This window comes from Colias eurytheme, chromosome 6 (genome assembly GCF_061535395.1).
Source record: "Colias eurytheme isolate Ceu_HAF_F1 chromosome 6, ilColEury1 Martin Lab GWU primary, whole genome shotgun sequence".
NCBI classification, from domain to species: Eukaryota; Metazoa; Arthropoda; class Insecta; order Lepidoptera; family Pieridae; genus Colias; species Colias eurytheme.
Window position 1 is genome coordinate 12,389,636 of NC_142985.1, and position 22,549 is coordinate 12,412,184.

At 35.4% G+C, this 22,549-nt stretch overlaps 1 protein-coding gene across 3 annotated transcripts in view; it reads left to right on the top strand.

Annotated features, from left to right (window-relative positions):
- Positions 1 to 22,549, top strand: part of Nrg (Neuroglian) — a 52,617-nt gene that overhangs the window by 17,853 nt on the left and 12,215 nt on the right. For 2 of the 3 annotated variants that reach the window (XM_090103237.1, XM_090103236.1), the window contains exons 4-13: positions 3,401 to 4,018; positions 6,418 to 6,608; positions 9,774 to 10,049; positions 14,250 to 14,391; positions 15,965 to 16,092; positions 17,411 to 17,692; positions 17,952 to 18,174; positions 18,786 to 18,930; positions 19,257 to 19,418; positions 20,581 to 21,553. In XM_090103237.1, coding sequence (XP_089959363.1) covers positions 3,401 to 4,018; positions 6,418 to 6,608; positions 9,774 to 10,049; positions 14,250 to 14,391; positions 15,965 to 16,092; positions 17,411 to 17,692; positions 17,952 to 18,174; positions 18,786 to 18,930; positions 19,257 to 19,418; positions 20,581 to 21,553 — 3,140 coding nt within the window. Of the gene's footprint in view, positions 1 to 3,400; positions 4,019 to 6,417; positions 6,609 to 9,773; positions 10,050 to 14,249; positions 14,392 to 15,964; positions 16,093 to 17,410; positions 17,693 to 17,951; positions 18,175 to 18,785; positions 18,931 to 19,256; positions 19,419 to 20,580; positions 21,563 to 22,549 lie in introns of all 3 variants that reach the window. The other variant, XM_090103235.1, reaches the window with a different exon arrangement.

Here is a 22,549-nt window from a genome sequence, read left to right on the forward strand (position 1 = left end):
AATCTATTAGTATGCATATCTAGTTGCTCGAACCATGATATTACGTTCCTTACGCGATTTTATTTCAGACACGTGTTCTATTAGGCTTCGTTATTGTGAACAAATTGATCTAAAAAGCTCGTATCCATCAGAAGATCTATTAATATAATGCGTATATAATGTCTTAACTAATATCTTCATTACGTACTCCATTATAATGTTATGTTATTGTCTTAATAAAAACCTTGCGTAACCTTCATGCATCGTCTTAGACATCGCGTGACATTCTTAATGATGCTATGAAGAGGAGCACGCTAAAAAATAACCAATGCAAACTTCCTTACGATATTCCATGATTGAAAACATTTGAAAACACTCAGAGGTTTCAAATTTCAAGAGCTTCAATATTGACAATAAAAAAGGTACAAGTAGAGTAATGTTTTATGAAAGCTTTCAGCTGACCTGAAACAATTGGCCTTCAAATTCTATCAGGTCAATAGAACGCCATAGGACGAGTACATTAGTTAATTAAATGCCACAGTGGCGTATGTGACTTGCGTCGCTAATAACGTAAGAATAATTACTAGAGCATTAGCGGCTTATCGGGTAAAGGCTGTATTTCTAGGTCGAAAGTCTCAGACCGGGTCACCCTATACATTAGATTTTTAGTTTACAATTTATAGCTTTTATTGTAAATGAAACGTATATAAGTTCGTGATCTGAACAAGATTTAGCTTTTTGTGGAAAATATACAACCCATTTTATCTAGCTTTTAAAATTCCTAGGTTTACAACCTATTACTAACACGGCATAAGGTTCGATTGCCAAAAAGTTGTAAATTTGTGGATTAAAGCATGATTAAAGCTTACAATCCGCTTTAAGGAAGCATAAATTGTTGATTTTTACAGAAACTTTAGAAAGCTTCTCTGTAGCGTTTCATATTTCAGATTTTTTATTTTTATTCCCCATAAAATGCATCCTGACCTGACCTGGCTAAGTGATATGCAAAGCGGTCAAGAGAGAGGCTGTTAAGTAGTCCTTTGTAGTGTCGAGGCAAAATTAGTTTCTCAGCTGTATTTAATCTTGGCCTATTACTTTACTTACAATACTGCGGCCTGGTTATGGTAAAAAATATGAAACTTAAAGCTTCGAGTAAATAATAAGTTTGAATCATAAACGGTGTCTTAAGGCACAGATAGAGATGCAATAATTTATTCGTGAATCAGCTTTGATTGAGTCAACGCGAACGGGCTGTCGGAAATATTATGTCATGTTTATTTTTCATAATTTACTCACGACACGCAGAGGCGCACCCAAACATAAGCCAATAGAGGCATGTACTTTTAACAAGTTAAAATTTCATGTAAATTTACACATTTATTACTATTTAACGAAGATATTTAATTACATTATCGTCGTATAAGATTACGATATGCGTCATTCATGTCAATTACTGTATCTCTTCTATTGTGTCTATTGGTTACCTATCTTAATCTCGAATTTTAATATTCCGAATATCATAATCCAGAAAACGTTTGGACATTTTTTCATAACCCCGAATTTTAAAATTTCGAAGTTTTGTTTGCCATATAATCGCAACTCCGAATTTCATTTGCCCATTTCTTTATTTGTACGACGTTTTACAATCCAGACGAATGAGTTCCAGACATACGAAATCTAAATGCACAAAATCCAGATGACCGTAATCCATATGCACGAAAGCCAGATTTTTAAAACACAAATTTTTGAAATACAGTTAATTGATATCCAGACAAACGATGTCCAGATTTTTGAAATTCAAATAAACGATATCCAGCAAAACGTTTTCCTTCCAGGGGAACGCAGCACGAACCTAACCTAACCTTCTGAATAGATTTTAACACTTTAACCTTTCTGTTATGGGCAAGTAAAACAATAGCGAGTCGGTTCTGGCACTCGCCGGCCGCTGCCGCGGCACGCTCGCTTCGCTCGCTCGGCTCGTGCATGGGGGGGTCACAGTTCAAACCTAACCTAACCTACTGAGTCGAATTTGATACTTAAACCTTTCTGTAATAGGCAAGTAAAACAATAGCGAGTCAGTTCTAGCCTACCCTAACCTAACCTACTGAGTCGACTTTGACACTAAAACCGGTCTGTAATGGACAAGTAAGGGCGTTTGTCCACTACAAGGAATTTTACGGTCCGGCATTCCGATTTTTTACGGTCCGGTATGGCACGCCATTAATCTATATACTAGCTTGTCCACTATACGTAATTTTACTGTCCGACATTTTACTTTTCCCTATTCCGGATGGTTTTTTGTGTCTACGAGTCGCTGTAGCTATAATTGTTTTCGAATGCCCACTTGCTTGGATTTTACTGTTTTTACTGCATATGCCAATTGAAAGCAAGCTCTTGTTTTACTTTCTTTTAGTTGGCAATGAGATTTGAGAAGTCGGTATTGTTATTTTATATACATTGACCAAGCATTGACCTATAATTATTATCTAAGTAAGTGTTGGTAAGTTAAAGTTCAAGTGGGAATAGCTTTAGCTCCTCGTCACCGATTAAAATAAATAAGTGAAACACGCATTTTAAATCTCTTACGGAACTTTACTTTTTATTATAACGAAATAATATAATATTTCACCTTCTATATTTTTTACTCGTTTCTTGTAAAATGCAAAAACAATCATTTATGATAGTATTATACCGCCAAACTTCCTTGAACTGTACCGCACTGATCCGAGTAAAGACGGACAGGTGCACAAGCAATTCATCGGTTTTTTCATGCCACACCGGACCGTAAAAAATCGGAATGCCGGACAGTAAAATTCCTTGTAGTGCACAAGCGCCCTAAAACAATAAATTTACTTACTGACAATGTTTATTTTCAGTCGATAGTAAAGGTATAATCCCGATTGTATGGAAATCAAATAAAAAGATTATGAAAATCTGGCAATAGTTTATCTGTTATACGATTATATGGGAACCAAATAAAAAGATTATGAAAATTTGGCAATAGTTTATTTGGAAAATGGTACGATGGGAAACAAAAAAAAGTATTTTGAGAATCTGGTATAATGAGATCTGTATTATGAAAATACGGGAAACAAAAAAATACTTTTTAAAAATCTGGTTTTGGTGCATCTGGAAATTGATTCATCTGGGAAATTAAAAAAGGAATTTTAAAAATTTGTCATTCATTACATCTGTCTTTTAAAAGTTCTAACAACCGTTTTCGGGATTTTAAGATTCGGGTAATAGAAATTCGAGTTTTTAATAGGTTACCGTGTCTATTTCCAGCATTAAACTCCATTGACATAATTAAAAGTTAATTTCAATTTGACCACCCACGCATCTAGCTCCTCATTCGTATTAGTGTACATTAAACTTTATTGTCCTTACATCATACACTAAGTGAGTTATTTTTGTCCAACAGGTACCGATGGATTAAGAATGGAAAGCCGTTCGAATACACGAGTTACGACAATCGAATCTCACAGCAACCTGGACGCGGTACCTTGGTTGTCAGCAAGCCCAGAGATGAAGATCTCGGGCAGTACCAATGTTTTGCGTACAATGAATGGGGTACGGCGACATCCAATTCCGTATTCGTACGGAAAGCTGAGCTCAATTCGTTCAAAGACACCGACGGCCCGCAAACGATGATCACAGCTCAAGAGGGTTTACCGTTCAAACTCACGTGTAACCCGCCAGATGGTCATCCGAGCCCGAACGTGTATTGGATGTTGCAAGGGGAACAAGGCCAGCTGAAGACGATCAATAACTCGCGAATGACCCTAGATCCCGAAGGCAACTTGTGGTTCTCGAACGTGACGCGGAACGACGCGAGCGTGGACTACGCGTACACTTGTGCGGCTAAATCGGTGTTCAGAAACGAATACAAGCTCGGTAACAAGGTGTATCTTCAAGTGCAGCAAACGGGAATCTCGCCAACCCTCAACAAACATGAGCCAGTCCGCCAATACACGACCAGGAGAGTGGAAAAAGCGTGGAGAGGCAAGAAAGTCGAACTGTACTGCATCTATGGCGGAACGTGAGTATATTTTAATTGTTTTTGCTTTTAAATAGGTTAAGAGAACTCGTTCAGCATTTCATAATTATGTAGCGAAGTAGCAGCAAGGATTTTCGAGGATTTTTATACGCGGAAAATAATTTAATGAGCAATCCAATTAGCATTTTTAATTATGGTTCGCTACATTAGTAGATGGATAGAAATTATTATAATTAGTATGGAGTACATTTTTTTTAAATAATTATTTTTCAAATATTAAGTTACATGTAAAGAATAATAGAATAAATGATCTGAAAACATATGTTTGTACAGGTCACATGTTATCTAACAGTATTATATTATGCTCTGTGGTATTAATGTCAAAAGCAAGTTGAAATTAACGATCTAACAAATTTGGCGCAGCAGCCAAATGGGTCTGCTCTTGACACAGAATTGCAGATGTTCATTATTGTTTTGATTCACTTGATATTATGATGTTAACCATTATGACTTGGAAATTAATTGTCCAAGAAGCATTTGCTTTGTGGAAATGTTAAAAGCTAAACTTATAGTACTTGAATTATATGTTTTATAATGTTTATAAGGTAATTGAAATATTCATAAACTATAAGATGATGCTCCTTAAATGTACCTACTTCTCGCTCATTTATTGTACAAACAATGCAGTAATAGTCTGAAAATAATTCCAGACCATGAAAGAAACTAAACAAAGTTATTTATTGCTCTAATAATGCCCCAGTTTCATCCAGAATTCATGGCTCTAACCTACTCACTAAGGGTGCTTCACTATCTCACGCGCTCACCAGGTCATCTACCCTAACATTACGAGCCAATAATTTGGCAGACGTCACAAACAGTGTGCCAACTAGGTCCTCTTGACATACTACAGCAAACATTACCCTCCTTCACGCAGTCGGGTATAAATCAGACGTGCACTTGACGCTGGCGCCTGATTGCGATGCGTCAGCTATGTATGTATGTATTGTATGATCTTCCTGTGCTCCAGATATGCGAGCCTTGAGATAGGATTATTAATAATGGTGTGATTCATTGCACGTCATCGCTTGACGTTAATTGGGACTGTGATTTCATTTACCCGTTAGGAGGATTTGTTTTTGTGGCTTTTGATGATCGTTTAATAACAGATAAAACGTAGACTTGAAAAATTAAAGAATGAAATTTGAATCAATACACACTAAAGCTTTCTTGAAGAAAAAAATGTGTAAAAATTCGTTCTACCTTTACCTTCCAAAATATTATTCTACAGGATCCTCATTTTGGATCCTTGCTGTAAGCTCTTATTTCTTGTTTTTTCTTATGTATCCTAAAACGTTCTCAGCGTATGAGTCATACCTACTCCAATTTACGAGTCCTGCGTGACTCATATAAACAAGCTTAACTTAGAAATCTAACAAAGTAAAACTTTAGTAGAGAAACATAAAAATTTTCTAAAATTTATGAAATGTTAACTGGAAATACGAGATGCAGAAACGGCGCGGCACTCGTGAGTTTATGAGCTTTGAGACCACTCGTGCTGAGAACGTTTACGATATGGAGTTGAAATAAAGGCATTTAACGAGGCTTAGGAAAACATACTTTTTATTCATAGTTTACTTTTTGCTTACCGTACCTCAACGTCGTCTGAGTTTGAACTTCTACAGTTCTACAATTATAATTTTTCCCAACAAGGAATATTTTGCGTTACCTTTTTTTCAAACCAATTTAAAAAATTGGCGTGATAAGCAAACTAAATTGGGGTAGCTTTAGTGGAAACTGCCATACAAAACTTCCTAAAATGTTTTACAACTTTGCTGCTCGTTACTTTTTATTTCTTGGAATATAACTTGAGATCCCCAAACATAATTGATGTTAAAACACGAATAACTTATGTGTTAAAATGTCGATGAAAATTCAGTGCTTTGTTTTTAGTAATACATGCTTTTCATCTATAAAACTAAATTAAAATAATGTTGTAATACCATTTCATCATCTATAAAATTAAATTAAAATATTGTTGTAATACCATTTCTCTGCTTCCCTTAATACATTTACACTAATAAAATGCTGCGTATATCTAAACAACCGTAGCCAATTTTCATTTCCAATTCATATCTATATGTATGTTGTTTTGCAAACAGCGCAAATATATTCCCTTCCTATAAGGAAAAATAGTGTTCTAGCAACATGAAAGTATGTCAATTAACAAACTTTTTGAAGTGAAACTTCTTTAGGCTTCTTTAGGTTGAGAGTAAAATTTCAAGGTCGCGTCATTGCAGTACCGTCACGTCATGGAGTAAAGCAACGATTTTGTTATCTTGAAATCTTGCCAAAGAAGTTTTACTTCTGACACGTGTGCTCGGCAAACACGCTCTTTTTATTTGGTTTATAATATGGGTATTACATTAGCATTTCCCAAACAGGCCGTTGCCCCAAGTGGTCTGGAAGAAGGACGGTCGGACGATACTATCCTCGCAGCGGATAACGCAGGACAACTACGGCAAGACGCTAGTGATCAAGAGATCGGGGTATGAGGACCAAGGCACGTATACGTGTGAAGTCAGCAATGGAGTAGGGCAAGCGCAGTCGTATTCTATACAGTTGAATGTTGAAGGTGAGTTTTTTGTTATTTTTTGTATTATTTTTTTGCGATTTGTCGTGTTTTTTTTTTGTTTGGTTCTCTTGGTAGCTTTCGGATTGAACTAAATATGCGCTCTGCGATCTAACTATGAAACGTCAGTGATATTATGTGTCTGTTGAAAAAATGCGATTTAATATTGTTATTATTTACTCTGTGGATTAACAGCTATCTATACCTCATAATATGCGATCCTATTCTTAATTCGATAGAATTTATCTCAATATGAGCTGACATTTTACATAAATTTTGTTCATAAAACTGAATGGAACAGAAATTCAATAGAATGCGTATGTATGAGAGTTCTTACTTCCATAACTTTGCCAATATACAAAAAGCATATAACACAACTATAAACTATCTAAACGCGAGTGCAGTTTCGCTCGCGCCTACGTAACGCCTTCTTACGCGCAATTTAACTTGAATACCGTCTGCACTCACGAACGTGCATATATCATAGAAGGGTTGTTAGCGCTAAAGCTTCCCCGCATATCCACTGACTTGAAAAATAATTCATATTTTAACGTCTCGGATTACGAGTGTTTGAACTTGCAACTATAAATTGTTAAATGTTAAGGGGAAGACAAAAGGTTGCTGGTCTGTTAAGGGTTCGCGTGATGGGGCTGGGAAGGGTTTTGTTGATATTTTAATATTTTAATAGAGGTATATTAAGGTATCTTATTTTGTATATATAAGTTTAAAGAATTCTGATCCTTCATATTATATGTGATCAGGAATTTTAAAAATCTACTATTTTGATAATGAAATTCTGACAAATTTGCAATCTTTCCAACTGTGTAGCTTTTGATAAAAACTAAAAAGGATTGCATTAAATAATTTCCGATGGTATTTAAAATTGATGGCAAATAGTGGCCCAGACTAATTTACCTGAGTGCTTGCATTGAAAAGGCAAATCTACGAATCAGATGAATCAGATAAAATCATTTTGACTTTATGGTATCAATGAAATTTCTGCATTTAAATACTCAAAACAGACACAATTGGTGTATAAGTAATCTAGGTTTTGCTACGAACATAGTTTTTTAATTGTTTATTAAGAATTGAATGATTTTATTACACATATAAAATAGTAAATACGTTTATTTTTTAATGTTAATTATCATTCATAATTTCGTTGTTGTATAGTATAATTACCATCTTATTCTCAAAACATTCTATAGCATGAATCTCTGATAATTTCAAAGTTATTCAACATTAGCCGTATATTCACAAAGCATAACACAAAATATCAAATAGAAAATTTCCTTATCCTATAATCGAAAATTTCTGATTGAAGCGAAACAGTGACTCCTGATTACCCCACACTGGGGGATTGTATCGCTCAGTTTGTTCAGCAATTACTTTAATCACATCGTTGCCAAGGGAGCGATCGTTCATATAAGATTGATTATTTATTGCTCGATAAATTGTGATGCTAAAAGTTGGGAGTTTTGCCGTTTTATTGGTACATATGGCATTAGCAAATGGTTGCAAACAGTGGTGATAAAATCGTTGGTGTAGATTTTAACAGGATTTTTGTACCATAAAGATCGACATGGTTACTTGCTTGCTGCTTAGTGAATTATACATTTTATATAGAATAGATAGTTTTAATTGAAGTGAAACTTCTTTATCGGGGTTGGAAAAAATTTAGTGTGACATTTTTTCGTTACGCGCCATCTTGTTTTTATCCCTTACACGCGTGATTGACGTATTTCTGTAAAGTTGCATATAGTAAATTATTTTTTGAAAAATAAGGTCATAAAGGAGTTTCACTTCTTACGTGTTTACACTAGTACACGCACAATTTTTTATTATTTTAGAAAATACAACGCAATACTGATGTCGCACCGATATGGAATTTGAAAATATGTAACACTGTTTTGTAGTTAATTTGTCACGCGTTTCCAATTAAAGACTAGGTACTAATTGCCTCTTTATGCTTGTAAAGTTTAATACAAACAAATTCATATCATGTGTATTGTGTATGTGTATTACATGAAGAATGTGTAACGTATTAAATATACAATTATATTTTGTAGCTCAAACATACCGTATACATAGTGATTTGTAGCCATTCATTACTTCCAAATTGAAATATAACAGCCGATTTTGGCTTCGAAAAATGATATCGGTAAGAACAAAGAATATTAAATACGTCCACTTGCCTTAATTAATGGACAGGAAATAGGGTTGACATTCTATTTATTGATGCAGTTACTTCAGAAAAATTGTTTATTAATGTATCGTCCGAAATTGTATTCTGTATTTTAAATTATTTTCTTAAATATTCTTTAAGAAATCATAGATAATCTGGCTGATGTTGCGAGTTTTGTAGATTTTATGGCAAACAATTTATAATTGTCGTACGCGGACTTAACTTGATTTTAGTCGCGTCAGACAACAGTTGAGTTCAGTTTCCATTCCTCAATCTATTGATATAAAAGACTGTTAGCCGTCAGAATCCGTGAGAATTGTTAATTTACTCTAGTTAGAATATTAGTTCGACAACCCTAGTAGGAAGTGCGACACGCGCTTGTCCGAAATAATGCGCCTGTATACGGCCCGCGCTTGGCGCTTCGCCTCAATTGAAATTGTGATGGAACTTCCGGAGTCCATTGTTACACTTGATACATGGACCGCGGGTGAAGATATTTTTCATTTGGACCACTTGGAAAGGTCAGGATATTAGGCGACATGTTGAGCCAGTTTTATGGACGCTTTAACGTCTCGTAAAATGTGTAATTGCGTTTAATATACAGTTATTGCTGTTCTTCGAATGACTTCTAGCATGGTAATAAGGGTATTCTAATAGGATCGATTCAATAATAGTTACGATTATGTAATTAGACGGTAATATTACTTCTTTATACAATAAATCGATTTTCGGGTTCACTTTAAACGATCTGCGGTCGATACAAATTAATTTCGCGATGATACGATAGTTAGTCTTAAAAATGTAGTAACGAATTATAGTTTATTTTTCGCCCAGAGAGATATTATTTAAGCAAGAGCTTAAATAATATTTTCGATGAACCGAACAGAAAAACCAAGGATCATAATTATACATTGAAACAATGCTCTTCAATCATGTTCTTAAATTGTTACTACCACATAACTAACGCTCGATCCAATTTCCAGCCGCACCGTTCTTCATAGAAGAGCCGCAGTTCCAGAACCTCGCCGAAGGTGAAACGGCCACCATACACTGTAAAGCTGGGGGTACACCGGAACCCCAGATCACGTGGGTACACAACGGCAAGCCGATAGAACAGGCGGAACCGAACCCGAGACGACAGATCACGGCCAACACGATAGTTATAGCCGACCTGGTGAAGAAGGACACGGGCAACTACGGGTGTAACGCGACCAATTCGAACGGTTACGTCTACAAGGATATCTATATTAATGTGCAGTGTGAGTATTTTTGACTGGTTTTTATTTTTATGGGTGGGATTAGTGAATAAGACTAAGCTAGTGTGAGATGAGAGATGTGTTTTAATTTTTAGCACTTCGTAGGTTTGCCTGTTTTAATTAATATTGACTCGTTTTGACTTTACTAAGGTGGTTTATTATTCAAAACTTAAAAACATATCTAGAAAAACTCGATCACTTACAAACATCGAATTTGTGTGTATTAGACAAGATTAAGAGTCGTATTGCTCCTAGTTTTGATCCGTTTTATGTTAAAGCATCTTTCCCTATACCCAACTAGATGAATACACAAAAATGTCCCAAAGTGTACACAATAAAGTAATAACTTGATCCCTTAAAATGTAGTCACAGCACATTTACTTGTACGCCTCATTGGCGCGCATCTTATAAGATACACCATAATCCAAGTAATTTATCTATTTTGAACCCTACTGCAAATGCAATAGGGTTTAAAATCCACTGCAAATAATCTACAGGGGTATCTTATCGTATGAATCGACAATACAATGGCGATACAAAATTGCTGACGTAATGTTCCTGCAACATCTTCCCTTAGGGTGGAAAATACATGCAATTTTATTCCATTTTCATAGTGTAATGGCTTTTACGAGACGCACCGCTCGATGTAATCGTAAATCTATTTTTATTGTACTGCAATTTCGTTGTGGATAGGCAGATAGGTGTAGCTTGCTGGAGTAGTTCTATTTTGTTTGAACAGATAAATATCAGCAGAAATTTTACCGAAGAACATGATTTTAACGACATTTAAAAGAAATTCAGTAGGTTTTTTAACAAGTAAGACAAACTCTGTTAATTGTGTAGTCACGTGTAGATATGTCACGCGACAAAAATCCATACTTCACTATCACTACATAGTATAAAACAAAGTCGATTTCCCTGTCCCTATGTCCTTATGTCCCTATGTCCCTTTGTACGCTTAAATCTTTGAAACTACGCAACGGATTTTGATGCGTTTTTTTTTAATAGATAGAGTGATTCAAGAGGAAGGTTTATATGTATAATAACATCCATTAAATAGTGGAGAAGTAATGTTATTTTTGAGGTTTCTAAAGTGATGTCGTAAAAAATTACATTTTTTCCGCTTACATTGCAAACGCAGGCTGAACCCTACGAGTTTTATCAAAATAATGTACTAAGTATTATACACATTGAAAAGGTCTATAGAAAAGTCCGCGATGGTATATGTCTATCTCTTATGGATAACCCACAATAACATTTTTTTGTCATTTACTTTTTACGAAAAATAATGGCTAATTTTCGATGCGATTTTAACCAATACAGCATTAATCCTTAACCAATTAAATACCTTGAATACATTGTTCGTTTAATATAGATCTATATGGCCCTTTACACCGTATGATTTAAGTGAATATTTTCGAAGATATTACAGATTTAAAAATTGCGGGACGTAGCGTTTGCGGCGGTACCGGCCGGCCGCCAGGCTATCTATACGAAGTCGGAGCGGGCCGCTATGTTTTTATATGTACAACGTTCATAGTTTTTCTGTAGTGTATTTAGTATCAGCATTGCACCCGTGCGAAGCCGGGGCGGGTCGCTAGTAATATTATAAATGCGAAAGTAACTCTGTCTGTCTGTCTGTAACTCAATCACGCCTAAACTACTGAACCAATTTTCATGAAATTTGGTTTGGAGATATTTTGATACCCGAGAAAGGACATAGGCTACTTTTTATCCCGGGAAAATGACGCAATCCTGGAAATCCCACAGGAACGGGAACTATGCGGGTTTTTCTTTGACTGCGCGGGCGAAGCCGCGGGCGGAAACCTAGTATAATATAATTGCGAAATTAATGAGTAATTTCAACATAACCGTCGTTATATTTATTACAAGTCTCATCATCCAAGATTTATTAATAAATATTGTATATTATACTTTATTGTGAAACCGTATCGTAAACATTATTCAATTCAGTATAAATAGATTGAAATGAGAAACAATTGAAGTAATTTAATATCAATTTATATAACATGATATTTAAACGGTTTAAGAGATATTGTAATTTGTAATATGTAGTAGTAGTCTATCTTTATAAAGGGATTTCAAAAACAAGTTGTGTTAAACTGATTGAACAAATCGTTTTACAAAGGAAAGAAATTGTAATATTATTGCATTGTTTTAATAATTCAATATGATTGACAGGCTGTTCTTCATATAACGTTTTAATTAAACTTTTCCAACATAATAATCCTATGGCTCCGCTCATACTTTTCATAAAATGAAAGATTGAAAGGAAAAAGAAAGAAACTTTGAATACTTGCAAACTTAACTTATGACTAATATAATAAAATATTGTATATTATAATATTATTGGGCTTCATCCATTTGAAAGTAGAAAAATAATTTAAAAGCTTAATAAAATATACAGCAATCTGATAACGAACAGATTGCAGGCGCACAATACAAACAAAATACATACGACTGCGATTTCATTTCGATTGTACTCGTATACCTGAAAAATGAGAATTTTCCAGACTTTTTCTAATAGCTTTCGCAATTCCAATTCAATGTTGTACTTTAGCATTAGATAGGGATATGTGCGATTTGCTAACAGAAATATTTCTTTATGAATAACACCATTTTTAAAACCGTAAAATATATACATGATACAAATAGCTCAGAAAGCCGGATTTTTTCGTTTTCATACAAAGGCTTACTCCAGTTGCGTGACGTCATAAAAAGGTGCAGCTGCATTTTTCTAATTGTTTCCGACCACGTGTCTTGCACGCTACCTGGCTGTTATTTATTTCGACCCTTGGTGATAATAAAGTATACTCATAGCTGAGGGCAGCCTTGCTCGTGACGAGACTCAATTTAGAAAATGTAGAGTCATCAAATTGTGACAATGTGGTTTATAAAAACGGCCACATTGTTTAGAAATGTTTACGCTTTCTAAAACTTTGATTCGTTGTGTCGTTGCGCACGGGATATTGATATCAGCTAAAAATTTATTACATTTATTTTATAGTACATAAAAAGGGTTACCTCTACTTTAAATTTTATTATTGATACTCTCGCCTATTTTGCCTACCTTTACCGTCCTGCACAGTCCGTAACAACGTAATCGAATTGCATTCCAATATCCTTATTATACACACCCCTGTAGAGTGGTGTCCTCGTATCTCGTCTCTGACGATCACTACCCCCAGTGTCTGAAATATTTCTCCACCCCCAGGTCACTCACCCCAATCGCACCTCAACTATCGATTCACTACGAAAGTATATTTACTTAACGGGTCGAGGGCAGGGGTCAATCTCATTTGTTTTGATTGCTTCTGAACATTCAAGGTTTTGAAGAATAATAACATGTTCTTTATTGGTGCCAACCAGTCTATGATATCATATGTCGGTGCTCAACGCTTGACTTGTTAAACCTAGATATGTGACTATATGAAATTATATGTATGAGTAGAATAATAATTCATAACTCATAAAAATGTCCATAAAATCGTTTCACACCCCAAAGACATTTAAGTCTAACATATAAATCGACCATTAAATTTTTTCACGACATCTCAAATTTCATAAAACCTAGGAACTATATGTATATACATTATATGCTGATTGTATAAACACACAAGGGGCCCTAATTCCCAAGCTAGATAGCGCGTAAACAAGACGAATGTCTAGCGGTGTGTCAGCCGAAATGTACGACATCCTACAGGTCGCCGGCGATGGCTCCGCCCACACCGCAATCTAGCAAATTTTGCGGACGTCGCCACTTACAGGTTCCGAACTACGGTGTTTGATTGCACGAGTAATTAGGATAGATGGTGTTGGGCATAGCTATTTCGGAATAGCGATCGCTGACGGTATGGAAATTTATAGCCTTAAGTGTGGTCAAAGGGAAATCTTATTGGGTAGTACGTTACGCTAATACATCATTTAGAAATACTGTCCCTCGGTGTAACGTTATTCTGTCTCTACATTGACCAATATAGGTCAAAGAATGTTTTAGGATCCGTATAAAATAACCATTTAAGAGATCATGTATTATCGTTGTTCTTCTGCAACACATCTCTTATCTCACATATTTTCTGGTGAAAGTGTACCCTATCAAATATCTAGTGAAATATACTATTTTTAGTACAATTTAGCTAACATATTGTATCATGCAAACATCTAATCTACAAATCCTAACAGCCATACCGCCAGAAATCAAGGAAGGACCGGAGAACTTGACCAAAGTGGACGGTTCGGAAGCTGTGCTCAAGTGCCGAGTGTTCGGTGCGCCCAAACCGATCGTGAGGTGGATGAGAGACGACGTCGATGTTACGGGTGGCAAGTGAGTATACAGATAGACAAACTGACAAACATATTAATAGATATATGTTACTCTTCGGAATTTTTTAAGCAACGTTATGTTAAAAGCGCAAAATGTTATGAATATCGACAAACAGACGAATATATTCAACAATTTCAAAGGATATTTTATATTATCTAATTTCTTGGTAAATCTACAGAGAAAATCAAATTCTATTTTAAAGTTTAATTTACTTAATATTTTGGCATTGAGCTGCCAATAATTTCTCTAAAACAGTTAAACATTTCACAAGTCATTATAATCTTAATAGATATTGATACCTTGGATTATTTAGTTAATCTATAATTCAAAATATTATACCGTCGATAGTTATTTAACGTCAATTCTGTCGACAAAGATGGATGGCTGCTGAAGATTGATAGCGATAAGATCTGCCAAAGCCTTAAGGTGATTGGACGGTTATAAATCACCCTTAAATATAAGTAAATAGTGTTTTTGTTTATCGTTCATATGTTTTCTAGAACTAAATATAGTGTGAATATTATGATGGAAAATCTCTGATAAATCATAAGTCTAATAAATATGACTTGATTAAATAATCTTTTGTGACTACAACTTCACTGGAAATAAATCCCTTTATCTAATAAAATGAATCGCAAAATGTGTTGGTAAGCGCATTACTCGAGAACGGCTGAACTGATTTAGTTTTTGTTTTATAATATTCCTTGAAGTTCGAAGATGGTTCTTATGGAGAGAAAACGTAAACATGTACCACGGGCTCAGCCGGGGCGGACCGCTAGTAGCAATATAGATTTGTTATTGCAAGAAAAACATAAAGTATACTTTAGCAATATTTTCGTACCAGTAAAGCCCTAGCAAATTGGTTTTCTATAAATAAATCACATATATCAAAAAATGATCACACTTTGTCCTTCCCACATTTTGCCTTTCATAAATTCAATAGATTTCAAAGGCAAAAAGATTGAGCCATTAAAATGGTAAAGGTTATCGTGACCAATTAGCGAGTACTCATGAATATTAAAATTTCCCCATCACGGGTCAATGCCACGATCTGCCCTGAAATGAAGCCCCCTGTAATGAGATCCTCCCTTGATATTTATAAGTAGAATTTTATATATATTGGAGGGATAATTTTATCGCACTCGTGTTCTTTATTAGGGAAGTTCTCAATGTGTTAAAGGTTAGGGATCAAATGGAGAGGGTGTTTTGGACCTTTTTTTGTGTTGTTGAATTAATTTAGTTGTTTTTAAAGTACATATTGAACATCAGACAAAATAAACTTTGTGTTTATATTAAAAAAATTAAAATAAATATGTTCTAATTATAATGAATTTCTATAGTAATAAAACACATCAGTTCTTTCTAAGATGTTTTAATTAGCTTCCTTTACTTGACTCGACTTTGGCCCACTTTAAACGGCCAGATTTAACTCAAACTTTGGACATTTATCAAGGATTGGTGACAACACAATAATTACATGAGTTTAAGCTTTTTTTTTTAAATATTAATGATTATGAAATGTTTTTGATTTTCTTAATATTTTTTTCTTTTCATAAACATGTTATTTCCTCAGGTACAACATAACGCCGGAAGGTGATCTGGTGATCCGTGACGTGTCGTACACAGACGTGGGCACGTACCAGTGTTACGCTAAGAATAAGTTTGGAGAGAAATCCGCTTTTGGTTCCTTGACTGTTAAGAGTGAGTACTAATAGTTAATATAATTTTTCGAGTATTTTAATAGTTTATTTATTTACGACTCACGCAAGAAAAGTTCTTTCTACATTATGTGAAAACATTTTCGAAAGCGATTATGTTTCTTTTGTTTTGTAACATACAAAAGATCTTGCTACAAATTTTAGTGTGATGACTTTTAGTGTAGGCAAAAACGTGTTAAAAATTTAAAAACACTGTTGGTTAAAAAATTTATATCCAGTAAATTTGTCATCATATAAATTGAAATCTCTTTATTGTCACTATCATCCATACTTGTATGTAATCTTATAACTTAAAAAACTAAAGTCTCTATACGAAATAAATCGCAGTATATTATAATAATTTGGAAAATCCAAAAGTGCACGCCTCATAATTTTTTTTTAATAAATATTTATTAATTATTATTTTTGTTTATTTAATAACAATTAAACCACATCGAATCAGACCCTGAAAAATGAAAGGGTTCTATTCCTGAGCATACTCAAGCGTAAGAGAAAAAAAAAGACTCGATTAGTAAAGTATTTCGGTCGCTATCGTGTTAACAAGAAAAAGGATCCGCACATACAGACACACGGACGTCCAAGACAGAACTTTTTTAAACTGTTTTTTAACTAGTTTAAATAACAAAAATGACATCAAAAATATCATGAACGTTAAAAATAGTGTTTTTTCTTAATATGTGTGTGTATGTATTATTGCACGCCTCATAAGCGGAGCGTTGAGGTGGGTACTACTGTCACTTCGCGCAAAACATCTGATTTTTCAAACTTAAAATGTCTTTATGTATCATACATTGCACTTGTAAGATAATACATACACACACATATTAAGAAAAAACACTATTTTTAACGTTCATGATATTTTTGATGTCGTTTTTGTTATTTAAACTAGTTAAAAAACAGTTTAAAAAAGTTCTGTCTTGGACGTCCGTGTGTCTGTATGTGCGGATCCTTTTTCTTGTTAACACGATAGCGACCGAAATACTTTACTAATCGAGTCTTTTTTTTTCTCTTACGCTTGAGTATGCTCAGGAATAGAACCCTTTCATTTTTCAGGGTCTGATTCGATGTGGTTTAATTGTTATTAAATAAACAAAAATAATAATTAATAAATATTTATTAAAAAAAAATTATGAGGCGTGCACTTTTGGATTTTCCAAATTATCTTACAAGTGCAATGTATGATACATAAAGACATTTTAAGTTTGAAAAATCAGATGTTTTGCGCGAAGTGACAGTAGTACCCACCTCAACGCTTCGCTTATGAGGCGTGCAATAAATTAATTATCAATCCCACATCACAGAACGCACAGTAATCACGGACAAGCCAGAAAACTACGAAGTATCAGCGGGCGCAGCGGCCACGTTCCGTTGTAACGCGAACGCCGACGATTCCCTCCAACTCGAAATTATATGGCTCAATGATGGACAACCCATTGATTTTGATAACCAGCCACGGTTCAGAATGACGAATGATTACTCGCTGCTCATATCGGATACTACGGAGTTGGATTCAGGAGAATATACGTGTATAGCACGCACGGCGATTGATGAAGCGCGTGCGCAGGCTACTTTAACTGTACAAGGTGAGTTTTGAACAATATTGGAATGCCATGATACATAGATAGTTACGGAGTTAATGAATAGTGGTAAAAGCTAAGTCATTTTTGATTGAATATTATAATATTTATTCGTTAAAAAGTTAGATAAACTTGTCTTAAATAATAATTAACACCCTATGCAATATTAAGATAAACTTACCCCCAAAATTTGTATATTAAACATATTCTAATATTTAAAGAAACCAACTTATTCAGACAATTAACCGATACCATCCCTCCACAGACAAACCGAACCCCCCAGCACTCGAAGGTATCGAATGCCACGAGAAAGTAGCAACACTCCGCTGGCACTCGATGGGAGACAATCGAGCACCGATCTTACGATACAGCATCCAATACAACACGTCGTTCACACCGGATACTTGGCTAGACGCTACGGATGCAGTACCGGCGATAGATACAGCTTGGACGCTGTCGTTGTCCCCCTGGGCTAATTACACTTTCAGGTAAGGATTCATAATGCCTCAGCCCCCGGAATCACAGACACAATAGCAAAACTATTGTGTCGTGGCTCGATCGGGCCGCTCGGTGGTCAAGGAGTTAAAGTTTCAACCAACAAAGGATTTTAAAATAACAAATTCGTTAGATCTTGCACACGTATATTAAACTTTACAAACGTCTTCCACAGCTTTACAATTCAATTATACAATTTAAAATAATATTTTATAAGTGACTCATATTATGAGTGACTGGTAAATTTTTTTGCACCAATGCTCTAACCCGAGTGACCAACCTTTCCAGCTACCCGCTTTTAATTTTATGAAAACGATATCAGAATTAATCAAATAACACTATTTTAACAAAACGTTACAAAAGAAACACACAATTCATTAGTTCCACTTTTATTTATTTTTATTTCAATTTTTATTATAAAAATACCGGCCGAATTGATAACCTCCTCCTTTTTCCGATTTCGTTATACCATCGTCAGGTAAAAATCGAAATAAAAGTCGAACAAATAATTAATTGTGTGTTTCTATAAAGATCTGAACTATAAAATGCAAATCTATCAAGATTTTACAATTTACAAAATATGAACTATTAATTTTGTTCTCAGGGTGGTAGCGTGGAACAAAGTGGGGCCATCCACTCCGTCGAAACACTCAGACGTGTGCACCACACAACCTGACGTGCCCTACAAGAACCCCGACAATGTGGAGGGCAAGGGACGGGATCCGACGAACATGGTCATCTCTTGGTCGGTGAGTGGATGCTTTTGTTTTGGGGATATAATGGGAAATAGTATTAGTTACGATACTTGGGATATAGTTGCAGTCCTAAGCAATTTTATGTATGTGTGGTGATAGGTTATTAGATCGCGTTTATTTCATAAATTATGGCGCAAGCGCTCAGGCGTCTACTATAAAAAGTAAGTTCTCATAACTACAATGATGAAACCAAATTAAGACTGAATAATTATATTCCGTTGAAAAGGTGAAGCTAGGCGCGAGCGCTCAATGGCTTAACGGTTCCGTGAGTGTCGTAGTGGAGCGAATGAAGTAACGATTAAAATAACATTAAATTGCAGAAAATGCCGCAAATCGAGCACAACGGGCCGGGCTTCTACTACCAGGTGTCGTGGCGACGCAACATCAGCGGCGCGGCGTGGAGCGAGCAGCCCGTGCGCGACTGGGCGCACAGCGAGCTGCTCGTGCCCAACACGCCCACCTTCCAGCCATACAAGATCAAGGTGACCATACACTTGTAATGCTGTGTACATCTATAATAGGGTCAAGCATTAGAATATTATTACTCTGTATTTATTATTAAGGAATGATGTATGCGCGATCTGTACCCAAATAAATAAATAAATAAATACACTGGCAAAACTGAACCGAAATGTGCTTCTGATCGGTCTTTCTAGTAGTTCAATTCGATCAAAGTATCATTGATCGGTCCTCCTAGTAATTCGAGTATAGAATTGACATATAATCATATAAAACAACACAACTGACTGATATTTCCAGTAACCAAAGGAAATTTACTAGATAAACTTGAACAAAGATGTATACCCGGCGCGGCCTAAGATGATCCCTATGGCAGTTCGTCTTAGTGATTGCTCGTATGATGGATCGTGTCGATACTTTACTATTTTATAGGCTAAGGCGTGGTTTGCATTCAGTCACGTCGGTAAACATGTTTTTACAAATATTATAAAATGAATTTTTAACGTCTATTATGTAAACGAAACGGTAAGTAAAACGAAAGTTTTCCAAAACATAAAAATGCACCTTATCATTTTCTCGTAATCTTTAACCCGTTTAACACAGTGTATATTATTTTATCATGAAAATGGAATCCCCCATTTAATTTTTCTAAAAAACTTATATTATCATAGGTAAGTAAATTAACGCGAACGGTAATTAATTAATTAATTATGCTGCGATCTTCTGTTCCATTCAATAGTGAATGAACTATAGCTTAAGCATGGAAAAAATGTGAACTCGTTTCCATTATCGAAATTTGTTTATCGATACTTTCCGCACTAGTCGATAAATGCCAACGATGTAAGTTTTGAAGGACGTAAACGTAAAGTCAGATTGATATAATTTCTCGTAAATGTTAAGAATTGTTATAATTCCAACGGAATATCATTGTAATGGCATAAAGCTACGTAAAAATTAATAAATGCCATTTTTAGACGCCTCCAATACGTTTCTAATTTAATGGTGACGCCATTACAAGTTTGTCTCTTGAGAATAACTGTCAGTGTCATAGGGATCATCTTAGGCCGCGCCGGGTATAGTACTATTGATCTTAATTGTTGTTCAAGTCGAAACACATTCGACGAAGTAATATTCAACAAATAGACTGCAATGTTATAATTTTTCACACAAAGTTATACTTTCCAGGTTATCGCAGTGAACTCGAAAGGCACATCGAACGTGGCGCCCGTGGAAGTGATCGGTTGGTCCGGAGAGGATACACCATTACAAGCACCCGCCAACTTCTCTCTTGTACAAGTCACTACTGGTAACACTGCTTTACTCAGCTGGAATCCAGTCCCAGCTGAATCTGTGAGAGGACACTTCAAAGGATACAAGATACAGACCTGGGTTGATGGTGACGAGGATAGATTGAAAGAAGTGCTCGTGAAATCGGACGCTTCAAGCGCTCTGGTCTCAGTATTTAAACCATTCAAGAAGAATAATGCTAGAATACTGGTCTACAACGGCAGGTTCAACGGTCCACCCAGTGAAACTTTATCATTCGTTACTCCAGAAGGAAAACCTGGCACAGTGAAATCTTTCGAAGTGTACCCCATTGGTTCGTCAGCTATGCTCTTGAAATGGGATAAACCCATGGATGAGAATGGTGTACTGACCGGCTACAAGATCTACTACCAGAAAGTTAGTGGCACATCCCTAGGACCAATACAGGAGAGGAAGAAAGAAATCGATCCGAAATTCGACCGCGCAAAGCTAGCCGGACTCGAACCGAACACCAAGTACCGCATCGAAATTCGTGCTAAGACTAAAGCGGGTGAAGGTGACAAGTACTATGTGGAGCAAACGACCAAAGCGATGGTGAACTCAGTGCCTGATGTACCAGTGTTCGAAGCGAGTACACTACCAGCTAAGGAAGGATCAGCTCATATACTTGTCCGCTGGCTACCGTCTCTAGATGGTCATGCAGGAACACACTTCATCGCATGGTATAGACTCAAAGGTCACCCTGATTGGTTGAGCAGCAACGAAATTACGGAAGATGACTATGTAGTGCTCACCGGCTTGGAGCCAGGTCAAGTGTACGAGGTTAAAGTGACCGCTCATGATGGGGAGTACTTCAGCACTAGTGAAGTTATGGAGGTGGACACTACTACCGGTAAGTTAAGTAAGTTGTTTAAATTGGATTTCAGTGTGGATACTGTTTACGGTGTGTTGTCATAATGTGCTAATACATGTTTGTTTACGAGGTTGTAATTTAATTGACCGTGTACAATTATACAGATATTTATATAAAGATTTGATTTGATAGAATAGGCATGACGAAAGATTTTGAAATTCTCTTCCATAATGTGTGTATACGTTTACTATACAAGAAAAACCCTATATTTCGGTAATATACTTAAATTTAACGAAGATAAAAGCCATTTTTCAAAAAATATTTATTAACTGTGCCAAAACAGCTCGCAGGTGTCATGGCGTAGGCGTGACGTCACTCTTTAGTAAATACGTAATTATTTGTACGCATTGCGAAGAAAATTAAAAAAATATTTATTTAATATGTGTTATAGAAACGAATTACAAAGTTTATAAGTGGTGTGCAGTATTGCAGTGTGAATCCACATAAAAATAATGCTCAAAAATGTGTTAGTAATTATTTCAAGCGAAAAAATAATAAGAAATTATTGTATAAAGTTGGCGCGGAGAACCCCGAACCATGTATTCGTGAATTCGCAATTATATTTCTGTTCTGAGTCGATAAAGCATACGTGAAACAATAGAAAATAAATAAAAATGCGTATTCTCAACATATTCATAACAAGAAAATACATCTGACGTGAGTTGTTTACTTAAGCGTGACGTCACGCGTGTTTTAGTCAAAATGGCGAACTGCAGAATTTCAATGTTTTATTTTATTGATAATCTCATTAATCTTAATGTTTTTAAGATTTCTAAGTCGCTATATTTAATTTATTTATTATACATTTTCCCTTAAAAACACTAATACGATCATTTATGGATACTGTCGTCATGCCTATTGAGTTAAATGAAACATTTTTAATTTTTCAATAAAATATGATCATTGTTACAACCTTTATTGTGTTAACATTTTCATTTTTATGGTGCTTGGGAAAAAATTGGGCTATGATTTGTT